This window comes from Danio rerio, chromosome 8 (genome assembly GCF_052040795.2).
Source record: "Danio rerio strain M-AB ecotype USA chromosome 8, GRCz13ab, whole genome shotgun sequence".
Taxonomy (NCBI): domain Eukaryota; kingdom Metazoa; phylum Chordata; class Actinopteri; order Cypriniformes; family Danionidae; genus Danio; species Danio rerio.
Window position 1 is genome coordinate 32,380,488 of NC_141028.1, and position 26,183 is coordinate 32,406,670.

At 34.2% G+C, this 26,183-nt stretch overlaps 1 protein-coding gene across 8 annotated transcripts in view; it reads right to left on the bottom strand.

Moving 5' to 3' along the window:
• aopep (aminopeptidase O (putative)) overlaps nucleotides 1-26,183 on the bottom strand; it is a 161,505-nt gene that overhangs the window by 27,420 nt on the left and 107,902 nt on the right. For all 8 annotated transcript variants that reach the window (XR_015497175.1, XM_087263508.1, XM_087263506.1 and 5 more), the window contains one exon: nucleotides 8,399-8,515. Coding sequence is in view for 7 of the 8 variants with exons in the window: in XM_087263508.1 (XP_087119634.1) it covers nucleotides 8,399-8,515 (117 nt within the window). In the remaining variant the exon portion in view is untranslated. The remainder of the gene's footprint in view (nucleotides 1-8,398; nucleotides 8,516-26,183) is intronic.

Consider the following 26,183-nt stretch of genomic DNA (forward strand, 5'->3'; position numbering starts at 1 on the left):
TAGTTAGACCAGCAGCGGGTGCTCAGCCTGCAGTCTGTCCCAGGGTCCCACCGCCCCAGTATATTGATGGGGACTCTATACTGCTCAGTGAGTGTAGTCTTTCGGATAAGATGTAAACCGTAGTCCTGACATCTCGGTGGTCATTTAAAATCCTAGGTTGTGAGATCAGGGGGGGCCGAGTCGGAGCACTTACTCTGATCCCCCAGGCTCTGTGATGGAAATTCCAAATTGAACCAAAACAAACGATTACAATTAGCTTAAGATTAGCAATAAAATTTTGGGACATTGCAACCTGCAGAAAAAAAATCCCAAGATGTCCTTCGAAAAAGAGTAGGAGTTTAACCCTGGCATCCTGGCCAAATTTTGCCCACTGGCCTCTGTTCATCATAGCCTCTAAACCATCCCCACATCATAATTGGCTTCATCACTCTGTCTCCTCTACATCTATCAGCTGGTGTGTGGTCTTGCGCAATATGGCCGCCGTCATGTCATTCACGTGGATGCTGCACACTGGTGGTGAATAAGGAGATTCCCCCCAATGTGTAAAGTGCTTTGAGTGTCCAGAAAAGTGCTATGTAAATGTAAGAAATTATTATAATTATAAAACACAAATAATAGGCAGATTCGCAGATTTTCCGCAGAATTTTGCAGATTTCTGGAGATTTTTAGCCTATTATTAATTTTATTTATTTACTTGAGTAAATGTGTAAATCTGAATTCATTCAGTTTTTATTCAGTAATTTATTACTTTTTATTTAATATACTAAGGTTTTAGTTATGATACTCCACTGGATACTCCCAAAATAATTCCGCAGAAATCCGCAGATTTTTACCAAAATTCTCCGCAGAAATAGCAAAAAACGTCCGCAGATTCCGTCTGGCCCTGCTAATGAATAAGAATTTCTATGTGAAAATATTCACACAGAGGTTTTAAATATTTTAGTATGTGCGATAAATGATCAACATTTGCGTTTTGTATTTGGTGGAATTCTACAAAAATCCATTTGAACAGGACCTTGTATCGTCTGACCTCTCATCAAGCAGCTCATGTTCCCATTCATGTGATTTTTCTCTGGTCTATAGAAACACACATAGTATTACAAAGCACTTCTGGTAGACGTCTGATATGCTTTTATCTTCCTGGCTGGTTGTCCGGGTGAACTTTGTGACCGGGCTTTGAGAGTAGCTGTGATACAATGCGTTCAGTATGCCTGACCGACAGATGGTACTCACGCTCACAAGCGCAGTATACACACGCACACGAGTCCTCACATGAAACAGCATACCACAACGCTTAGCCCTCACGCTTCTGCCTGTGCTCGCACGAAATACATGGCACACATGACTCGCTAGTAAGTAAGAGGTGCTATTCTCTCCTGACTGGCATGCTAAATCTAAGCGGAATCCATCCCAAATACTGTTCAAACACCTGAAGAACTCCTACGCAGGCTTCTGAAGCAACACATTGTGTAGTGGAATGGAGGCTGTACTGAGGGCGTATTAAACTAAAACCTGTGTCCCACATTTGACCCTCTAGCATTCTTCTAAATGAACCATGGTCTTCATATTGCATTATAATTCATTCAAGTGTAAACAAAATATCCTCCAACACAAACATTTAAAAGCTTCAAGTCAAAGTCGAAGACATTAAAATATGTTTCTTTAAGAAAACATGAAGAAAATTAAGCAACAAGCACTGCTTGCCAGTACAAAATTACCATTATGATAACATAAATGATGACACTACGTAGCAACTAAGGTCTGAGTACTGAGCCTTGCGGTACTATATATCTAACTTGCTTTGTCAGACCCAGAAGAAAAATAAAACTAGTTATGTCATTAAGCTTACATCAAATTTCATAACAATATTACACAAATGTATCATGTAATAATACAAGTACACTGTAAAAAATCCAACTTGAAAAAAGTTAAAAGCTGCAGAAAAACTTAATGTGAATTGTCATCTCACATTTACTGAGTACGCTCTAAAAAAAGAAACGCTTAGCGCATGTGGACTGTTAATTTGTACTTAACTGTTGTATTTAACTATATATATATATATATATATATATTTATACACACATACATACAGTTGAAGTGAGAATTATTAGCCCCCTTTGATTTTTTTTTCTTTTTTAAATATTTGCCAAATGATGTTTAACAGAGCAAGGAAATTTTCACAGTATGTCTGATAATATTGTTTCTTCTCGAGAAAGTCTTATTTGTTTTTTTATAAAAAAAACATTTTAAGGTAATAATTATTAGCCCTTATAAGCTATTTTTTTGATAGTTGACAGAACAAACCATCATTATACAATAATTTGCCTAATTACCCTAACCTGCCTAGTTAACCTAATTAACCTAGTTAAGCTTTTAAATATCATTTTAGGCCGTATAGAAGTGTCTTGAATAATATCTAGTCAAATATTATTTATTATCATCATGGTAAAGATAAAATAAATCAGTTGTTAGAGATGAGTTATTAAAACTATTATGTTTAGAAATCTGTTGAAAAAATTCTGTTAAACTGAAATTGGGGGAAAGAAATAAACAGGGGGGCTCATAATTCAGGGGGGTTAATAATTCTGACTTCAACTGTATATGTAAGTTGTTGTTTTTTTACAAAACTACTGAAAATTCAAGTATTTAAAAAGATAAAATAAAATAAATAAATAAAAACAAATAAAAATCAAAAATGTAAAAATCAAATGTATTTGATATGTAATTTTTATGAACGACTCCTGCAATAATTAAACGACAAATCAAATGCTCAAACTACAATTCAAATGGAGGAATCAGTTTTTGGTTTCTCCTGATTGCACACACACAGCTGGAAGCTCATGATAGACTGATTACTATACTATAAAGCCACCTCATTCACAGACTCTTCACTGAGTCTTTTTTTATTCATGTGAAGCATTACAAAGCATTTTACCGTGTTTTTCCTGCCATGTTTTGATCCTTGTTTTGTTTACCGTTATTGTTGTTTTGCCTCCTGTCCTGTTTCTGTCTCTTTTCTAATTCAAACAAACTATGCTTGTTCGTAGTACCAATTTCCAAGAGTTTTTTGTTCACTCAACTTCAGACATTTTAGGTCAGTGCAACTGTTGTTTACAAAAAAATTTAATGAACAAGAAAAAGCCAAAGGAAATAAGGATTTTTTTTATACTGTCTTAAAATGTTTTACAGTGTATTGAGCTTTAAGTTACTTATTACTTAAAAACAACTTGCTTTTATCAGGTCTCAAAGACATATTAAACTAAATATCTTCGCTATAACAGTAAAGACGAACTCCATATATCTTAATGTTATCTTTCCTAAGGATGGTTGCGAAGTCAGTGTGTGCAAAACTACCCAATGACTGCACAATGATAAAATGTTGTGGCTGGTTGCCATGGTTGCTAAGGCACACTGAGGTGTTTTGCATTGGGGCTGATAGGGTGGTCTGACTGTTTGCTAAGACATAGCTAGGTTGCCGCTAACTAAAGTTGTCCACGATGATAACATGAGCTATTTTAGCATGTTGTCAAGTTGCTTATTGCAGTAAAAAAAGTAATTTTAACCACATATAATAAAAATTTTCTAAAAACATTTTGAAAATATCGCTAAATCTGAAAAACAAATGTGCAAATCTGTAATTGAAAACAGGCATTTCACTTTGGAAGTTTATTTACTCCCCCCATATACATCGTCTGCTAGTCCTAGGATTTAAACCGGCAACCTTTAGAGTAGATGCAATTAAAACATCCCACCCACAGGTCTCAATGATACTCTGGTCTCCAGGTATGACACAGAAGCTCCCATTAGCTTAAATCCACAGGATGTTTCCACCTATTTGAATGAATAGCGGTGAAAATTAAAAGTCTGATCACTAAACAAAAGTAAATAGCACACCTCTCTTTAACAAGCCGCACAATCTGGGCTATAATTCACATCAGCACACAAGTCACGACGAGTTGCCTTTAATACTCGGGGTTAGGGGTTTGTTTAGTCCCTAACCCTTAGTGTGATCAATATTAATGGCCATGCTTGCCTTTGCAAGTACCGCTAATTACGAAATTTCCAGTGATTCATTTCTTATGTGAGAACAACGCCCCGTCATGACCCACATAGACTGAGTGGCGCCGACCACACCTCTCAACTTTATTGTGACCTTAAAGCGATGTTCATGCTGAGCTAATAATTATGCACAGCTAATAAGGATTCACGTCTATTTTCAAACATGAAAATTATGTGTCAGCAGCAGTTAAGTAAGAGAAAAAAAAGTATCGCTAAACGGCAATGATGGCAAAGCAATGACTAGCAGGCTGGCGAGTTAAATCTGTCTGAAAGAAAAGATGACCGTCGGAGCCTGGGAGAAGCAGCGGAGAAAAGAAGCCAGCGAGCGGGTGGGACGGAGGGAGGGGCACGTGGTAGTAATAACCTGATTTATTTTTAGAGGGCCTTTTGTTTTTCCTGGAAGGTCTTGAAGAAAACCTCCCATTGGGCCTCGGTTTGAAGCTAACTGTGGTAGTCTGGGACTTACTGCGGTCACCATTCCGTATTATCTTACATCCTTCATGCTGCCAAATAGTGCTTCATTTCAAAAGAACGTTGTGGTAGGTCACTGCCGACCTGCCAAATTTTGCTCCCAAACAGAAGCTGGCCTCCTCCGAATTGACTAAGAATCACAGAGTGGCCTAATTGGCCGACGGCACAGTAATTGAATCAGGAGGCAAATACCACAGAGGTTAGCGTTTGGCAAATGTGAGCTTCTCAAAGAGCACAGCGCACAGCCTGAAACCCCTGTAAGTCTTAAGAAGAAAACACAATCAGAGAGAAATCAGATCACTTCACTTGCGCTCGTCCGATATAGCCAGGGACGTTTCAGGGAATTCAAGAAGACGTGATATTTTCCAAACTTCTCTATCTTAAACTGAATGATGAGATTACTTACAAATAAATGCAAGCAACTTATTCACTGGTGTAGAAGTGTAAATGTCAACGGTATTAGTGTTACAGTACACAAACTCAAGAACAAGAGTGAAATAAAATGATAAGACTGATGGATTGGTGTGGTTTTTCAGCTGTGAACATAAGAGGTGTTAGTGGAGACGTGACAAATGTGTCCAGCCTGCCCCTAGTCAATATTTGAAAAGGTGTGGAGAGGAAACAGGAACAGAAAGAAGGTATTAAAACACTTTTCCTGTTCAGTATAATGAGAATTAATGATTGTTTTTTTTTTTTTTTTTTAAGTTTTCTTTAAAGCTCTGCTCCAAACAAATCCTTATACAGTATACTGTAACAATGTAGTACTAAATTTAGACCATTTAAATAGCGTATTTTTGAAACGAGAAGCATTTTAGATTAAAAAAATCTAAATCACTGACCCCAAGTGGCATGAATGAATAAATATCTCTTTTGGTTTTCTTTTGATGAAATATTGGTCGAATCTTTAATGTTGTATAAAATAAATCTTATATTTGGGCTGCACAATAAATCTTTGAGCATCGATATTGCAATGTGTGCGTTCACAATAGTCACTTCGCAAGATATGCAAAGTTGAGTTGGAATTATAGTTGACCAGAATCCTCAGGTTAAAACACATGAGATTTGTGGAGTCACTGCAAAATCTAACTATTAAAGAGTGAAAATGTAACATTTTCATGTGTTTATAAGGCCTGCAGTAAGTGAACATTTTTAGAGTTTAAATCACATTAAAACATATAGAGCATTTAAAAATAGATTTATTTTATAGAATTGTTTATATGATAAAGACTATACAATGCTCTTTTACATTTAATTATTCAATTTCTGTACCTGAATACTGTTAGATTCTCCCTAGAAAACTATAAAGCGCTGTTTGTTTCACTATAACATTTGCTCCATTGTGTTTATTTATGAATGAAGTTTGTTTATTTATAATTACATTTTTTCCTTTATGTGTATTATATGTATACCATAATTTACATATACATATATTTTATTTCATTCCCAAACAAAATTATCCCAATCAATCTAAAGTAATGACTTTCCAAACAGAGCTTTTGAAGTCATGTGGTAAAATTGTTTTTATATCGCAATATATATCGCAGGGAAAGATTATTGCCAATATGTCAATTTTTTTTCAAAATCGTGCAGCCCTAATAAATATATATTAAAGATATTCTTCTTTCTTTCTGATTTTTTATTTCTTGAATATTATTATTATATTATTAGTATTCTTGTATTAATATTTTATTTGACATTCATAAAATTACAGGTCAAAACAAGAATATCTTCATGAATGTGGATCACTGGCTACATGGACTGGCCAGATTTCAGGATTTTCACATACAACCATCTTCAGTGGTTTATGGTAAATTATATAAAAAAAAATAAATTAAAGAAGAACAAGAAAAATGTACAGTTCTGTGTGTGAAATGGCTTGTTGATGCCAGAGGTTGATGATCAAAGGAGTATGACCAGAATGGTTCAACATATTTACACATAAAGAAATATAACTGTAATTTATAGTAAATACTATAGTGTTAATGAACCATACTCTAGTAAAGTGTATTATGCTGCAGGGGCTTAACTTTCACTAGGAACACATGACAATGACCACTAAACTTAACAGTCATCTCAAACTTAATAATATTTCCCAAAGGTAGCATGTACAGTTCAAAAAGCAATGGTCTGAGTACTGAGGCTTGCAGTACTTCATTATGAACTTGTTTTATCAGGCCTCAAAGATATATATATATCTATGGTTATATATATATATATATATATATATATATATATATATATATATATATATATATATATATATATATATATATATATATATATATATATATAAACAATGCAGGCTTCATATATTGTATCTAGGGTTGTAACAATATACCGGTATGACGGTTTACCACGATTTGAACGTGCACGATTATCATACCATGAACAATTGCATATCAACGGTTTTAACCCTTAAAGACCGAGACAGCCGCCCGCGGCTAAAAATAAGTATTGCTCTTAAATGTTTAATAACTTTTGATCCGCTGATCCGATTCATACAATTCAAAGATTGGCATAAAGAAGAGAATCTCAGCTTTCCAGTGCTGTATCACATCACATTCGCGGACTTTCAGAGGCTCCGGAATCAGTGCGGTTACGTCATCAAAATTTGACAACGCTGATTTGACAAAGAAACGCTCGTCACTGTGTCTCCGGACAAATCAGACATGATACATTGATGCAATGTCCCTCCTCCATGCCCAGATTGGTTCAAACTCGCTATATCACAACCAATAAGCATAGGTTTCGCTTTTGTTTGTGGACCAAGCTTTTTGAACAACACGGAATGAGAGAAAGGCATACATTTATGCGCGGCTAAATAAAACGCAAAAAAAAAAAAGTTTTGCATGAAATAATTCTCATACTAAGTACTTTTGCATGCACAGCAGCACAGAAACATGACAAAACAGTGACACAGCAAAGACGAACTGCTGCTCTTGCTGTTTTCAAAAGACGCAAATGAAGATGCAGCTGTTTGTCTGCATTGCAGACAACCATATCCATATCCATAGACAACCATATCCATGCTGGCACATAAAACCTAGGGATGTTCCATATTGAATCTAGTTTCGTTATGTAACTATTTATAGTATAGTAAATATTTATATCTATTTTTTACTGAGGATTTGCACCATGTTTATTTGGACTTTATTTGGACTTTGACACATTATTTATTATTTTCTTATTTTTATTTGTTCATTGTAAGTGGTGTTGTTTATAGTAACTAAAAATATATTATTTGGAAAAAGTCAAATTTGCTTCACTGTTCTATTATTTTGTAACATACCATATACCGCGAAACCGTCAAACCGTGGTATTGTTTTAGACGATTATCATACCGTGAAAAATTCATACCGTTACAACCCTAATTGTATCTTAATGTTTTATTAATATTAAACTTAACAGTCATCACATCTCAGTTCAATTGAGTACCAAAGGAAAAAAAAATTTCCAGCATTTTGTTAAATCTACGCCAATAAGGAAAAAGGGGATGTACAGTATCTTGTATTACAACTCAAATGTATAACTAATAAAGTGACCTGGGAGTCACCATGCACATTTATCTACAACAAAACTACTTTAACATCAACAAGACTACAAAAAAAAGAGATCAGCCTACAATCATGAAGACACTAAACAGCAATAATGTGAATGCACCGAGGCCATAAAGCAGATGTTTTCAATCTTTTGAGTTTCCTGACTGTCACACAAAAAAATTCAACATAATTAATGAGACCACAAAATAGTAGATAGAGATAAATATACAGTACATATGCACAGATGTTGACGCTGGGAGCTGGAGGTGAAGTAAACAGTCGATTGCAGGAATGTGTGTTGCGGAAGAGAATGTGGGAGTGATTTTTACCTCAGCATCCTGAGCCTGTAGGTTATAAGTGGACTGAAGGAGTCTCAGCGTGGACGCACTCAGATTGCATTCCTCTAGAAGAAACTCCAGCAGAAGCACCAGCTGCTCTGGATTCAGCTGAAACAGACAAACACACAGATTATCGATGAGTTGTAAATTATTATTATTATTATTATTCAAATGCTTAGGTTCGTGTGTGTGTTTTAAGGCTACACATGTACACCATTTCTTTACATTTAAATAAACTAGACTTCTGCTTTAAATAAATGCTTTTTTAAAGATTCCTAAAAACAATTTTGCTAAATATTAAGCAGCACAAATGTTTCCAACATTGATGATAACACTACAAAAAATCTTTGAAAAAAAGGTCATTTAAACTATAATAAATCTTTAAAGGTCCCGTAAAGTGCTTTGAAATATGCTTTTTTTTTCAATGTTTGATGTAATCTACAAAACACGATAAGAGGGTGGGAAATAGAGTAGTAAACGTTTTGTTTTATCACAGCTCTGGCAGTGAGAGTGGTTGAGCTTAAGTGCATCAAATGAAAAGCAAATGAGGAGCGTCTGGAAGAAGCGGGGCATGTCAGATACTAGAAAGCATTTGACTGGTTATGATGTGATGAGAAACTGTACACTACCTGACAAAAGTCTTGTCACTTATACAAGTTTTAGGAACAACAAATAATAACTTGACTTCTAGTTGAACATGCCTTGATTTTTAATTATATAATTAGGACAAAGAAAGTGTTTTTTCAGGACTCCCAGAATTCATAAAGATACTTTGGATTCATCTTCAATGCCTCCTCCATCTTACCCCAGACATGCTCAATAATGTTCATCTCTGGTGACTGGGCTGGTCAATCCAGGAGCACCTTGACCTACTTTGCTTTCAGGAACTTCGATGTGGAGGCTGAAGTATGAGAAGGAGCGCTATCCTGCTGAAGAATTTGCCCTTTATGTGGTTTGTAAGGTAATGGGCAAATGTCTTGATACCTTAGGCTGTGAATGTTGCCATTTACTCTGCGGATCTCTTGCACACCCTCATACTGAATGTAATCCCAAACCATGATTTTTACTTCACCAAACTTGACTGATGTCTATGAAATTCCTGGGTCCATGCAGGTTCCAATACAGTAGGTCTTCTGCAGTATTTGTGATGATTGGGAGGCAGTTCAACAGATGATTCATTGGAAAAATCTACCTTCTGACACGTTTTCAAATGATCCACAAGAAGTCAAAGGATTATTCGTTGCTCTTACAGAAAGGATCGACGACAAGACTTTTGTCAGGTAGTGTAGTATGAGGTGATGTTTACATGTACATGTTTCTATCAGTTTTATGACTTCTAAATGCAAATCTTGTCACTGTTTTAAGTCACACCAGCTTATAGATATCCTAGAAATGAAAAATACTGATATTAATATCTATAACAACTTAAAACCTGAAAAATATGAATGTTTGATAATATATATTTAATCACCCAGATAAAAACAGCCAACAAAAAAAGAGATATCTTTCAAACCATGAATGTTTGAACATTAGTGTGTATTATTAGTATTTAAATTATTGTAATTTGTAATATATTTGTAATATTTTGATAATTCAAATAGAAGCAAATTATCATTTAAATATGATGTTACATTCCTGTACATTTCTGTGTTGCGTAATTATTATTTATAGATATATTTTTCTCGCTAGTCTCTTTCTTTCTCTCTTTCTCTCTCTCTCTCTCTCTCTCTCTCCGTGCTCGCTTGCTCTCTACCTCTCTCCCGCTTCCACCTATACAGTGGCTCCGATTGGCTACCGCTGCCCAGCTGTTTGCCGTGCCCCCCTTGACGTCATCCAAGGTCTCCAATCCAGCCGCTGCCACCGTGGCATAAAAGTGGTGACAGGACGCTACACTGGAGGCCCTGAATTTCTGTGTTGTGCTGTGTGTCTGTGGTTTTTTGATATATGTCTGCTGTGTGTAACAATTTGGTATCTGTCCGTTATTTGTTCTCCATTTGTCTACCGTCGATGTCATGCGCATCTGAGGTTGGAGAGTGGGACAGGTAAGAATGTCGTGCGACATACATTGTGCACAAGTAGCTTGAATATCTTTGTATTAGACACACTAGGTAAGGGGCGTGCTCCACCCACTGTACTTTTGGTTTTTCCATCAAAGATCAGCGTAGGTTAGGTAGTGCGTATTAGACGCGAAGATTCTTTTCAATAACTTCTGCATTTTTATTTTGGATAGATAGGGTAGAGATTGGGCCAAATAGATTGTTTTTGTTTTATTTATTTTTATTGTTTGGATGCCGCCCGCGTCTCATTTCTCCAACTCTCCCATATCTGGTCAAACGTCTTATGCATTAGTCATCTGTGAAATTCAATGTCTCTTTGTAAATATTCAAGAATCTTTCTATGTACATTTTTTTTGGCATTCATTATTATCACTATTTTTGTAAATAAAATCACGTATTGCATTTAGCTGGTCTTGGTTTTTGTCCCTCATTTATTGATGTTGTGTGGTTGCTTATGTGTTTCACCCAAAAGTTAATGTTACTCCTCTTCCCCTTTATTTAACATCATTTAAATCGTAACAATGAACATAAACATAATTAATGGGATAAAATACTTATTTGATTAGAGACCAAGAAATTATGGAGAAACCTTGTCAAAATATTGTCTTCATTCTGTATATACAGTTGAAGTCAGAATTATTAGCCCCCCTGAATTATTAGCCCCAGTTTATTTTTCCCCCCAATTTCTATTTAATAGAGTGATTTTCTTAACACATTTCTAAACATAATAGTTTTAATAACTCATTTCTAATAACTGATTAATTTTATCTTTGCCATAATGACAGTAAACACAATTTGACTAGACATTTTTCAAGACACTTCTATGCAGTTTAAAGTGACATTTAAAGGCCAAACTAGGTTAATTAGTTTAACTAGGCAGGTTAGGGTAATTAGGCAAGTTATTGTATAACAATGGTTTATTCTGTAGACTATCGAAAAAATTAGCTTAAAGTGTAATAATTTTGTCCCTAAAATGTTGTTTGAAAATTTAAAAGCTGCTTTTATTCTAGCCGAAATAAAAGAAATAAGACTTTCTCCAAAAGAAAAAATATCTTCAGACATACTGTGAAAATTTCCTTGCTCTGTTCATTTTGGAAGCAATAAAAAAATCAAAGGGGGGCTAATAATTCTGACTTTAACTGTATATAATATATCTATACAATTCGTTCTCTTTAACAGCCCTGATTTCCAATGAGGTTATAAATGCAGCATTCAATAAGACTTTTCACACAAAGACAAAGCCTTGGATAAAACACACCTCAAAAATGATTTACAAGCTTTAAATGCCATCACAAATGACATCCATGAACCACCATGGCATTTTCAGCAGGTTGAATAAGACATCAATGGCGTCTTTGAAGAGTATCAGAGAAGCTGAGCGGGAAGAGGAATCCAGCGAGGTAAAAAAAAGCAGAGTGAGAGGAAATCACATATTGTGCATATTAAACCTCCCTTAAAAGAGCTCCTCTGATAATCTTCAGAATAAGAGAGGGAGAAAAAAATCACATTTCTCCAAACAGCAAACTCCGCAGAATGGTTTCTAGAGTATAGACAGCTAATGGAAGGAATGCTTTGGGAATTGAGCGCTGGAAAGATGCTTTAAAGTCTCATCTTGCAATATGGAAATCAGGCTCTAAACCAATTATTGCATGAAATGGCTGTATTTACAGGGGATTAGGTTTCTTTTTTTAATTCTTATACTGCTTACTCTTGTTTTAACCCATATTTTGCTTTCTAAAACTTAACATTCCAGACCATTTGGAGGAGCAAGTCGCAACAGTCTCCGGCGTGTAGAAATGAAAAGCCCCATGTGTCGAATGTTGCCATGAGATTATCAACAAAAAAAAAAATTGTTGCCCTTTTAAAGGCATGGGAGACATTATGAGTCATCCTCATAACACATGCCGACAAACATTTATAAAGGCACGACGTGAGTCAGAGAGAAATAATCAAGAATATCGCTGACCTGACGGCATGCTTATATTATTTGCTGGGGTGTGTGTGAGAAGGAAAACATAGCAGTAGATTCTGTCCCGCTGCTTTTAGCACACATTAAAAATAACTGTTAATAACATTTATGGTAAAAATATAATAAAATCTGCAGCAGTGACAATGTTTCATAACATGTGTTGTGTTATTATTACAATTAACCTGAACTAAAAGGTTAAAATCTTGCCATAAAACCGATTTAAATTAATATTTTTATTTTAGAATCATTGAGGTAGCATTAGATTATTTGGTCACATTTTATTTTGATGGTCCGTTTGTTACAATGCATTTACAGTTGAAGTCAGAATTATTAGCCCCCCCTGTTTATTTTCCCCCCAATTTAACAGAGAGAACATTTCAACACATTTCTAAACATAATAGTTTTAATAACTCATTTCTAATAACTCATTTGTTTTATCTTTGCCATGATGACAGTAAACAATATTTGACTAGATATTTTTCAAGACACTTCTATACAGCTTAAAGTGACATTTAAAGGCTTAACTAGGTTAATTAGGTTAACTAGGCAGGTTAGGGTAATTAGGCAAGTTGTTGTCTAACAATGGTTTATATCGGAAAAAATATAGCTTAAAGGGGCTAATCATTTTGACGTTAAAATGGTGCTTAAAAAAATAAAAACTGCTTTTATTCTAGCCAAATTAAAACAAATAAGACTTTCCCAAGAAGAAAAAATATTATAACACGTATTGTGAAAATTTTCTTGCTCTGTTAAACAATTTGGGAAATATTTAAAAAAGAAAAAAAAATTAAAGGGGGCTAAAAATTCTTACTTCAACTGTACATGTCAATTAATTCTCTTTAAATTATAAGTAGACTGTTAGGTTGGGGTTAGGGTAAGTTGACATCTACTTGCAAAGTTTCTTACCTTCAGTTAAATGTCTGTTACAGCAGTATCTACAGATGTTAAGCAGACAGTCTACAAATACTCAAAATACCATCAAAATAAAGTGTTACTGATTATTTTATTGTTTTTTTTTTCTATTTTTGTATTTTACTATTTTCACTTTTTTTAATTTAGTTGCAGTTTTTATATTAATTATTTTAGTTTTAGTTATTTAGTACATCCATTTAAACTATTTGAAATAACATGAATATTAATATGAATATTATTTTACATACATATTTACCTAATGGCTGAAAATAAAAGCTTATTCCTTTATATCATAGCATAATTTAGACAAGTGATTAAGCGAATATGAGTATTCATTTATTCATTTTCCTTTGAGTATTGTGTAAGTTTTTTAGTTTATTTTAATTCATACAATACAAACTATGATTTACACAGAATTTGCTGGGGGGAAAACTAATATTATAATAGGGACAAACCTTTTTAACTAAAAATCTAAACTTTTATGTGTAATTTACACAACAATGGCATTTTGAGGTATGAAGATGCAAATATTTGACATCTTCGGTTCTTTAAAAATAATAAACTACAAAAAAAACTTTGTTTTGTGTCTAGTCAAAATATCTAATGAATCTAAAATCAAGTTAAAAATATCATCTTGTTTTCAGAAATAAAATGTAGTTTTTATTTAAAACATGGAAGATAATATGCTATCTTCAGTGAAAAAAATATAATTTTAATATCTTTAAAAAGATTTAGATAAGATATATTAGATCAGATTTAATATGATGTTCTAGATAAAAATTATTTATCTACCCACTGCTATATTATTTTGCTTGTATTAGAAATTAATTATTGTTAATTTTTATTTTATTTTTTCAAATCAAGAGATTATTCTTTAACTTGCCAAAAAACACTTCTTGATTCAACAATATTTTACATATTTGGACTAGAAAATAAAAAAACTCTAAGTAGACATTGCTTTTGCAGCGTACCATTAATATCTCTTTATAAACTATGTAAAATTCCACAGTAACTATTGACTCAATAACAATAACATAACATGAAGAATACAGTGCTGTATTGTGTGGCAATGTTGTTTGCAGATTTCATGAAAGTGGACCACTTCGACAACATTGCCGGCACTTTTTAGATTTTAATACACTAACATCATGTAAACATACTGTACCATAAATCCACATTCAATTCTCACTACATACAGTACCACAGACTAAAGCAACTCGTAGTGAACCAACAGGTTTTTACCGTATAGCGTTTCTGCAGAGCAGGCAGACTGATGTGTCTGGAGATGAAGAGAGAAACAGGAAAAGGGAAATGGTGGAGGGAATGAGGGACACACACACATGAAGAGAGAGAGAGAGAGGCAGAAAGAGTGATGTGGTAGGAGATGGGTGGTGGCAGGCCTGCTATTATTACTCCATTATCACATCAGGATCTGTGGAGCAGTGATGCACAGTCTCCTCCCTCCTGTGCCACTTCCCTTTCTCTGTCCGGCCAAACACACACACACACATCTCTCATTCACGACAGTATGAAATCATCTACACCTTAATATGGACAATGAAGTAAGCAACAATCATTAGCATTAGCATTAACATTTTCAAAATCACTTCTCCTCACTTCTCGACCCGTTGAAATATCCTTCCCTAAAATGGTTAGGAAATGTAACTCCTCACCCGCCTAACCGACAAATAAGACCTATATTTGTCTGTGTTACTGAAAGCGAGAACTATTTCACTCTTGACTGCTCTGCGGCCATTGAAGGCCTTAAAAGAAGCTGGCAAAATAACAGCGTCAAATAAAAGCAAAAATGACTGTAATTTGACCGTGAGAAAGCCAATAAAGTCAAGAAAAAGTGGCAAGGGTCAATTGTTTTTTTCCCCCCGCTCAAATCCGCTGTGAAGACTTAATGTGGTGGAAAGCGAAGTCTTCTCACTTTTGGCCGATAAGCGGGTGCATCGCCGCCTCGGCCTGCGCTCTGTCATTAAGAGTCATTCAACAGGCCCACCCAAGACCATCGGATCCGCCGCCTTTGAAAGACGAGAGGAATTTAAAGTCATAAAAGATAGAGAGGGAGACGAAAGCCCTCCTCCACACTCGATTTGCCTCAGGGAATGGCAATTGTTTCGGGATGGCAGTAAAAACTTTAGCGCAAGGGGGAACAAACAGAGCTGCAGACTGTGCTTCAGTCCACTCATCTTGTCAAAAAAAAAAAAAAAAAAAAACAGGGCAGAGAAGAAAAGCGAGGTGATCGGCTATCAAGGGGAAACACCCTGTGATATGGGGCTTTCCATCATTTGGTTGAAAGGGGCAAGTCGAGGGCAATAGTTTCATTTCAAGATGTGTTATTGGTCAACTCATTCTAAAGCACAATACAATAAAATTCATGCATATGGCAACTTTAATTCAACTTTTTTGGCATTACATTTATTTTATTTTATATCTGTTTTAAAAGACAAAAGTCATGATGACAAGATGATACAACTAGTTTTATAAATTAATGCAGAAGATATTTATTTGTAATCAATGGTTTGGCTGAATGTTTTGATGTTTTGGATACGGGATCAGTTTCTTCAAAAATATAAAACAGGAAATTATATAATTTATATTAATCATTTATTATTATTTTATATAGTTTAACTTATAACATTCTATCAAGGTCAATAATTCTTTATTCACAAACAAAACTTCACAACTTTCTTTGTTAACTGAAGCTGAGAGATTTATGAAATTTCTTTAAAAAGAAAATGATATATTTTAGGAATATTACAAAAATTATTTGTGGTAATATCATAGATGCCTTCATCTTCTCTAGTTGTTTATTTTCTTTATCTCATTATTTTACATGTATTTTATGTTTTTTTTTATGTTTAAGTTTTGGTAAAGTACTATTCAATTCAATTACATTCATCTTTATTTTTAAAGCTATTATCTAGTTTTTACTACTACTACTATTATTGTTGTTGTTACTATTATTTTCCAGTATAGATTTGTTTGTTTAATTTGTACATATTTGATGTTTGAAGCATAAATAAAAAACTAAATAAATAAAGATAAAAAAGGTTATTAACTTCTGATACTTTTTCTAAAATATCAGACAACACAATATTTCTATACAGACCCAAAGCAAGCCTATTAAAGGGGGCTGTTCTTTTTTCTCAGAAACTGGACCTGTTTGCAGTTATTCGATGTTCATTTTAAGCACTAATTTGTGCTGGCTTAGCTTGTCGGATGGTTATCATTACCACACTTTTTGATGCAACAAAAATACTTGCTACATTTTTGTGCTTTACGTATTATTAGCATTTTTTGTGCTTATCATAATAAGAGCTTATAATATTTTTGTTTACAAAAAAATATGTTTATTTACAACCTTCTTTTATTGGTTATTCATCTTAAAGCTTTCCTCTTTTTGTTATTTTCACAATTTATTATAACATACTCTCAAAAATAGGACAAATGAGCTCATACTGGGGCCAAATCCTGGACTTTGTCAGAAGGTGGGTGGGTCTTTCGAACGACCCGAACCCCCCCGGCTATGGGCCTGCTTTATAGTTTATAATATATATATATATATTTTTTTTTTTGTATAAGTTATTTTTAAAATACGTCAATTTAATCTAAAGGAAAAAATAAAATTATTTACTTGCCAATTAGAACACAATAATAAAATATACGACAATATAATATATAATAAGTAACTTTGTTTTAGTCAACTTTTTATAAATACAGTTTAAGCATGGTTTTAGTTAACAATAACATCCCTGTTTCCACTACATACAATTTAGAATAAAAAAGTGCAACAACAAAAAACTTCTCTGAAATGAATGTATTTTTAAAATGAAAACTCTGTCAACAGATTCTGTGAATCTGTGAAACTATTTTAACCGCAACACAATTTCCTGCCATTAACCCTTGTGTGATACAGTAGATAAGACTGCTGAACTCTAGACAGCATTAAGCAAAGTAGCAAATCTCCAAGAACAAACACACACAAATAATCAAAGTGGATATTCACTGCTTAGATAATGCAGCACGACTTTCAGCACTCCCTCAACGACTAATTCCCTTCCACAACCCTGAATTCATCATTTTGTCATTTGTTCCAAATCAAACAGAAAAGCTCGAATTCATCATTCGCCATTAACACACTTGCCTCTGTAAGCCGTATAGGGACGTCCCGTTCACAGTAACCCTCCCTCCACCAGCATAGCTCCACACACGCAGTCACTCTGGACCGAGTGTGTGTTTGGTTTTCCGCCGCCTTTTTTCATTTCTCTCCACATGAAAGACCCTTTTCATGCAGTGTCCATTAAAGCCATGGAAAAGTTAGCAGCACGCAAATAAACAGAGCGAGGAGCTTAATGTAAAATTATGTACTTTTCAAATCTTTCCTTCGCCTTATTTCATCTTTATTTGAGTCCTCGACAGTACTTCTAACGGAGGCATTTTTAATAATATACATCAAAACATCCTTTCAATACGACTCTATTTAAAGTTAGAAAAGAAGACAGACAAAACTGATCGTCTCCCGTGAGGAAAAGAAACAAAACGGCGGGCGAGAGGACGATGCGGTGGGTAAAGAAGAAGAAGAGTGACTCATAGGTGCTGAGATTATGTTTCTGCTTGTGGAAAGTGAAAGAAGACTCACACACACATGCAGACACACCCAGCCACCGTTATTCCAACACAAACTACCGTAAAAGCCAAGCAGCACTTGCATCAATGGGGGGAAAGCACAGTCCAGTCAAAAAATGATGGAATTCTGTCATTATTTACTCAACCAAACCTGTACGACTTTCTTTTGTGGAGGTGGATTTTTCTTTCTGTGTAATGAAAATGAATGGAAGCTGAGACTGTCAAGCTCTAAAATGACGTAATGAATCTTGTAAAGTATCATAAAAGCGTCATGTGTCATATTTTATGGCTTCTTAAGCTATATGATAACCTCCATTGTGCTTATTTGTTCTTTTTTTAAGGCTTGGAAAAAGTTCAGTCCTATTCAGTGTTAGTGCATAGTGGAAATATTTAAACTTTCTCTTTTTAATGTTCCACAGTTGTAAAGTTTTATTTTGAGTAATTATTAGCACTATTCATATTTATAAGTGAACTACTGCTTTTATTGCATTTAAAAAAACATCAAAGGGGGAAAAGGCACAGTTTAGTCAAAATGAAGGAACTCTGTCATAAATTACTCACCTAAACCTGTATTTTGTTTCTTTTGTGCACATTTTATCCACAAAAGGTGGATTTTTGGAAGAAAATCTCTCTGTATAAAGGAAATGAATGGGGGCTGAGGCTGTCAAGCTCTAAAATGATGTAAAGCTCTTGTAAAGTATATCATAAAAGACATCTATACAACTCATGCGTCATATTTTATGGCTTCTGAAGCTATGATAACCTTCATTGTGTCTATTAGTCCTTTTCAAGTGCTATTCAGTGTATAGTGGAAATGTTTAAAATAGCACTTTTTTCAATGTTCCATAGTTGTAAAGTTTTAGACTGAGAAATTAATCGCATCATTCATATTTATGAGTGAACCACTGCTTTTATTGTATTTAAAAAAGCATTAAAGGGGAAAATGCACAGTCCAAAATCTCTTTCTGTATAATGAAAATGAAAGGAGGCTGAGGCTGTCAAGCTCTAAAATGATGTTAAGCTCTTGTATCGTTAGTATCATAAAAGACATCTATGCAACTCATGGGTCATATTCCAAGGATTCTAAAGCTATAGAATAACTTTCATTATGTTTATTGGTCATTTTTAATGCTTGGAAAAAGTTTAGTCCTATTCAGTGTTAGAGTGTAAATATTTATTGTAAATATTAGATTGCTTTAGTTGTATGTATGTGTATGTGAGTGTGTGTATATATATATATATATATATATATATATATATATATATATATATATATATATATATATATATAAACTAAAATAAGTTAAGCATCAAAAGGGGAAAAAAGCACAGTCCATCAAAAAATGTTGGAATTCTGTTATTATTTACTATTATTATTTTTTGTGAAGCACAAAAGGTGGATTTTGGAAGAAAATCTCTTTTTGAAAATAATGAAATAATGAAAATGAATAGAGGTTGAGGCTGTCAACCTCTAAAATGACGTAAAGCTCTTGTAAAGTATTATAAAATACTTGAATGCAACTCAGGGGTCATATTTTATGGTTTCTGAAGCTATATTAACCTTCATTGTGTCTATTGGTCCTTTTCAAGTCCTATTCAGTGTAAGTGTATAATGAAAATATTTAAAATAGAACTTTTTTTTTTAACTTCATTTGAGGCTCTAAAATGTAATGAATTACAAGATGTATTGAATCTTGTAAAGTATCATAAAAGATATCTATGCAACTCATGGGTCATATTTTAAGTATTCTGAGGCTATAGAATCACATTGTGCTTATTGGTCCTTTTAAAGGCTTGGAAAAAGTTAATTCCTATTTAGTGTTAGTGTATAAACATTTATTGTAAATATTATATTGCTTTTATTGTATAAAATTAAAAAGGTTAAGCATCAAAGAGGGAAAAAGCACAGTCCAGCCAAAAATTATGGAATTCTGTCATTATTTACTCAACCAAATGATTTGACTGTACGACTTTCTTTTGTGGAGCACAAAAGGTGGATTTTTGAAGAAAATCTCTTTCTGCATAATGAAAATGAATGGAGGCCGAGGCTGTCAAGCTCTATAAACATGTAAATCTCTTGTAAAATATCATAAAAGACATCAATACAACTCATATTTTAAGGCTTCTGAAGCTATATGATAACACTCGTTGTGTGTATTGGTTAAATTTCAAAGCTTTAAAAAGGTTTAGTCCTATTCAGTGTTGGTGTACAGTGGAAATATTTAAAATATCACTTTTTATATTCTATCGTTGTAAAGTTTTAGATTGAGTAATTAATTGCATAATTCATATTTATGAGTGAACTACTGCTTTTATTATATAAAAAGCCCTAAAAAAACAACCATCAAAAGGGAAAAAAGCACAGTCCAGTCAAAATAAAGGAACTCTGTCATAAATTACTCATCTAAACCTGTATTTTGTTTCTTTTGTGGAGCACAAAAGGTGGATTTTTGGAAGAAGGCTGAGGCTGTCAAGCTCCAAAATGACGTAAAGCTCTTGTAAAGTATCATAAAAGACATATAGGTCATATTTTATGGCTTCTGAAGCTATAAGATAACCTACAATGTGCTCATTGTATGCGCCTTTTTGGTACTTTTTAAGGCTTGAAAAAGGTTCATTTGTATTCATTAATATAAATCTCTTTTTTTAATGTTTTATAGAGTTTGAGGGTGAATGGTAAATAGCAGAACTAAATACTGCTTTTATTGCCTTTTATTAAAAAAAAAAAAAAAACATAAAAAAGGGTGATTATACTTTATTTTACAACATGTGTACTTAACCTAAAGAAGTATTGGGTTATATGGTGACTACATAGATTATGGTTAGGTTCAGCGCTATAGTTAAAATATATTACCTACTTATGACCTTGTTTATGCATGTGTATAAGTGCATAGCATGTAAACGGACTGTAAAATAAAGTACTTTATGTGTATGCAGTTAAAACAGCGGCTGCATTATGGCAGTGTGTGCGTTTGTGTGTGTTATCCTGAACAGGAGGAAATTCCCTTCAATTAGACTAACAATGTTCTGACAGAGAGTTTAACTCTCATTCAGGCTGAGTGACAGCTTGGGCAAAATCACATAGGAAACCAGTGACATGTTCCACAAACACAGGAAAAAGGCCAAACGTTCTTTCACCTTTTGTTCACTTAATGTGTGTCTGTGTTTCAGATGCGTCTGGAATATGAAGCTAAAATAAAACTCTAAAAATACAAAGGTCAGGTGCATTGCAGAGAGCCCTGCGTATGACGTGTGGGAAAAAAAGATATATACATGTGTAGTGTGGCTTACAACAGTAATTTGTTCCCTCATACTGTAAATTGTTTCTATGTTGTACTAAACTGTTCCCTCATTTTGACTTAAGCGCAAAGTAATAAATTCCATTAATGACCGGGATTAAATAAACTGACAAATTAGTCATTTTTAAGTTAATTCATGATATTCATATACACTCACTGGCCACTTTATTAGGTACAACTGCTCGTTATTGCAAATTTCATTCATTTTCTTTTCAAATTAGTCCCTTTATTAATCTGGGGTCGCCACAGCAGAATGAACCGCCAACTTATCCAGCACATGTTTTACACAGCGGATGCCCTTCCTGCTGCAGCCCATCCCTGGGAAACATCCATACACACTCATTCACACTCATTACACTACGGACAATTTAGCATACCCAATTCACCTGTACCACATGTCTTCGGGCTGTGGGGGAAACCGAAGCACTCGGAGGAAACCCATGCGAACTCGGGGAGAACATGCAAACTTCACACAGAAACGGCAACTGACCCAGCTGAGGCTCGAACCAGTGACCTTCTTGCTGACAGCACTGCCTACTGCGCCACCGCATCCCCAATACACATTTCTAATCAATCAATCACATGGCAGCAACTCAATGCGTTTAGGCATGTAGACATGGTCAAGACGATCTGCTGCAGTTCAAACCAAGCATCAGAAAGAGTAAGAAAGGTGATTTAAATGACTTTGAACGTGGCATGGTTGTTGGTGCCAGATGGGCTGATCTGAGTATTTCAGAAACTGCTGATCTACTGGGATTTTCATGCACAACCATCTCTACGATTTACAGAGAATAGTCGTAAAAAGAGAAAATATCCAGTGAGCGGCACTGGCAAATGCCTTGTTGATGCCAGAGGTCAGAGAACAATGGCCAGACTGGTTCCAGCTGACAGAAAGGCAACAGCGACTTAAATAACCTCTTGTTACAACCAAGGTATGCAGAAGAGCATTTCTGAACACACAACACATCGAAACTTGAGGCAGATGGGCTACAGCAGCAGAAGACCACACCGGGTGCCGCTGCTGTCTGCTAAGAGCAAGAAACAAGACTACAATTCTCACAGGCTCACCCAAATGAGAAATTATAAGACTTGAAAAACATTGCATGGTCTGGTGAGTCCATGCTATCAGGTCAATATAGACCAAAATCTCTGAGAAATATTTCCAGTACCTTGTTGAATCGATGCCACAAAGGATTAAGGCAGTTCTGAAGGCAAAAGTGGGTCCAACCTGGTATTAGTAAGGCGTACCTAATAAAGTGGCCATTGGGCGTATAAATGCTACTCTTTTAAATGTAGGATATTTTGGAGAGATATTTTTGTTGTTATAGTAATGAGCATTTATACTTACAGCGGTTGTAAATAGCATCTAAATATACACTTCTGCCATTGCTTGACATACAGTTTTACTACCCAAAAACATGAGCGATTTGACAAAAATGGCATTTCCACAGAAATGTTTTGATTTATTGACTTTTGTTGACATTTCAATTGTTGTAAAGCAATTTGCAACAAGCAATGGCATTATTTGCTGGCCTTTCCATCATGTATAATAAGAATTCAAAATGATTTCCTTGGTGTCGGCATGTTAAATGACATTCAAGACATTTGATGTTTATGATTCAAGATTATATGAAGAACACAAGATTTCTTTGAAATAGAAATCGTTTGTAGTTTTCAGTCACTTTTGATAAACTTAATGCATCCTTGGTCGATAAGTTAATTTCGAAATCAAAACCCTTGGGATTTAGGGCTCTAATCCTTTCTTTTAAAAGTATTGGTAAAGCTATTGTGTTTTTTTCCTCCTTTTTTTTTTGTCAAAAGTGTTCACTCCGTCCCCTTCTGGAGCCCCTATATCCTGCCATTGTTAATGCATTTCCAAGGTAACTGTAAGAATATTAAATTAGGAACCTGAAACTTTAAACGTTCAATTTGCATTAAAAGGTCTTTGACTGGACTGCATCACTCCAACATCTGGAAATGAGCTTTAATTACAGTAGAACTCCCAACTCTCAAAGACAACTGTAAATATTCAAGATAACAAAGCAAAAGAATACCCAGAGACTTTCTCAAAACACTGAAGGACACAAATGAATTGATAAAGGGCAAATCAAAGTGCTCTATATAAAAGTAAAGCATGAAAAATCCCGATGCAGATTTCTCAAAGATTCGCTTTCATCTGCCAGCACATAATAAAGCCAAACCTTGGAATCGCAGACTTTCATCAACTCAAACCTTTGCCCCATTAAGGGTCTCGTGTGTAAGAATGCACACCATTCACCTCCTTTCATTCTTCCAGAAGAATCTGTGCCTGAGTGGCATTATTAAAACACAAAGTGTGATTTCTGAAGCACTTTTACAGCTTCTGGACTTTTTATGCTGTCTGACCACAGCCTCGTAAAAAACACACTCTGCCATTGACAGACAGCATAACACCCGGACTGGGTTACTTTTGTTACACTTTTGTGTGTGCGTGTCTTTCTCCTTTATTGTTTTTTTCTAGGCTTTTTTTCGCAGTGTTATTTTTTTCTTAAATACCAAAAAACAAATTTCGCAGATTTAAAATGGTATTTAAAATAGACATATTTAGGGGCTCACAATATACAGTTGAAATCAGAATTATTTCTTATAAGCAATTGCTTATAAGTCATCTTAGATTTTTTTTTTCTTTTTTAAATATTTCCCAAATGATGTCTAACAGAGCAAATTTTAACAGTATGTCTGATAATATATATATTTTTTTTCTGGAGAAAGTCTTATTTGTTTTATTTCGTTTTATTTCGGCTAGAATAAAAACCCCTTTAAGCCAGGGGTCAGCAATCTCGGTCCTGGAGGGCCGGTGTCCTGCTGATTTTAGCTCTAACCCTAATCAAACACACCTGAACAACCTAATCAAGGTCTTACTAGGTATACTTGAAACATCCAGGCAGGTGTGTTGGAGGCAAGTTGGAGTTAAACCCTGCAGGGACACCGGCCCTCCAGGACCAAGATTGGTGACCCCTGCTTTAAGCAATTTATTTTTTATTTTTTTGATACTCTACAGAACAAACCATCGTTATAAATTGCCTAATTACCCTATGCTGCCTAGTTAACCTAATTGACCTAGTTAAGCCTTTAACAGTCACTTTAAGCTGTATAGAAGTGTCTTGAAAAATATCTAGTCAAATATTATTTATTGTCATCATGGCAAATGTAAAATAAATGAGTCATTAGAAACTATTAAAACTATTATGTTTAGAAATGTGTTGAAAAAAATCTTTTCTTCAAGAGAAAATGCGGAAAAAATATAAACAGGGGGTCTAATAATTCAGGGGGCTAATAATATTGACTTTAACTATATATATATATATATATATATATATATATATATATATATATATATATATATAATCTTTAAATTAAATCTTTTGTATACTATATATTTTATCTATATTTAAAAAAAATTAAGAGAAAAATATACAGATGAGAAATTAATAAGTGCAGTTCATTAGGTTACACTTAATTAATTGTCTTTATCGGGGCTTTTTTGTCCAGCAGTAAACATTTTAGAAAAGCTGTATAATTAGTACTTACACTTAACTAGCACATTTATAAATGTATTCATTCTTTTTTATAAGTAAACCAATATATTTTTAATTATGGCATTTCCCTGAAAAGTAGATTTGGTACTAAAAAAATAATAAAAAATTGATAATTAAGTAATTGATTGACAGCCATATAAGCTTGTTTAACTGTGCAGCAGTGTATTTTCTCTATAAATTATTATAAAAATATAAAAAGTGCAGGAATAAGTAACACCTTTCTTTTGTATATTTGTAAAATGTATATTTTGTTTTTATACTGCATTTTTGCTCATCAAAAACAGAATTAAATATTAACAATAGCTTATTCGTTCAAGCTTTTTATTTATAAGTAAACCAATATATTTAGGGTTCACAATATTTTTTTCCCCATGAAAAGTGTACATTCTTAAGCAAATCCCGATTTGTCACTTGAAAAGAAGACAAAAACACTGAATAGGTAATAGATTCTTTTACCTGATAACTACTGCACCACAGTGTATTTTGAGCGTATATTTATTTTATTTAAAAAAGAAAGGAATAAGTGCATGAATACGCAACACCTGGCTTAGGGTAGTTGGGTTACACTTGCATTTTTCTGTGTGTCTTTTCTCCTTTAATGTCTTTCTGGACTTTTTGTTGTCCCTGTGGTAAACTTTGCCCCAGGTTAGACTTTCTAAAAGAGTCAAAGCCCCTTGTGTTTGAATGTGGCAGATCTCTGTGTGTCTTGGGTGAAGCAGGACGATAAATGATGCCACATGACACATGGCGGTGAGCTGCGAGCACACATATGGCTCTGTGGTTCAGGTGAAATAAGCCTCTCGCTTTCAGTGGCATCGGGGTTCACTCGTCACCACAGGGAAGGCCAGGCTTTTGTGAATTATACATCATATGAGGGCGGGTTTGCCCTTTATAAAAGCAGCACCGACTGTGATCGTGTGTCATCAGCTCACAAACCCAAATCACAACAACAACAAAAAAGCTTAATCAGTATTTTGTTTGTTTTCCAGGAGAAATAGACAGACGTTATTATTACAAAATCTATTGGAAAATGCTTTATTGCATTAAAAAAAAATTTCCCCCTGATAATACATGTTAATTTAATGTTTCAACCAGTAGCTTCAGTTAAAGTTAACAGCAAATAAGTAAAACCTCAAATTAATTCAAGTTTTGATTTAATTTTATCCAGTGGTGTGAAGTAACAAACTACAAACACTCAAATGACTGTAATTAAGTAGTTTTTCTCAGAAATTGTAATTTGCTAAGTCGATTTAAAGATGTGTACTTTTACTCTCCCTTGAGTACATTTTTAGTGAAGTATCTGTACTTTTACTCCACTACTTTCCT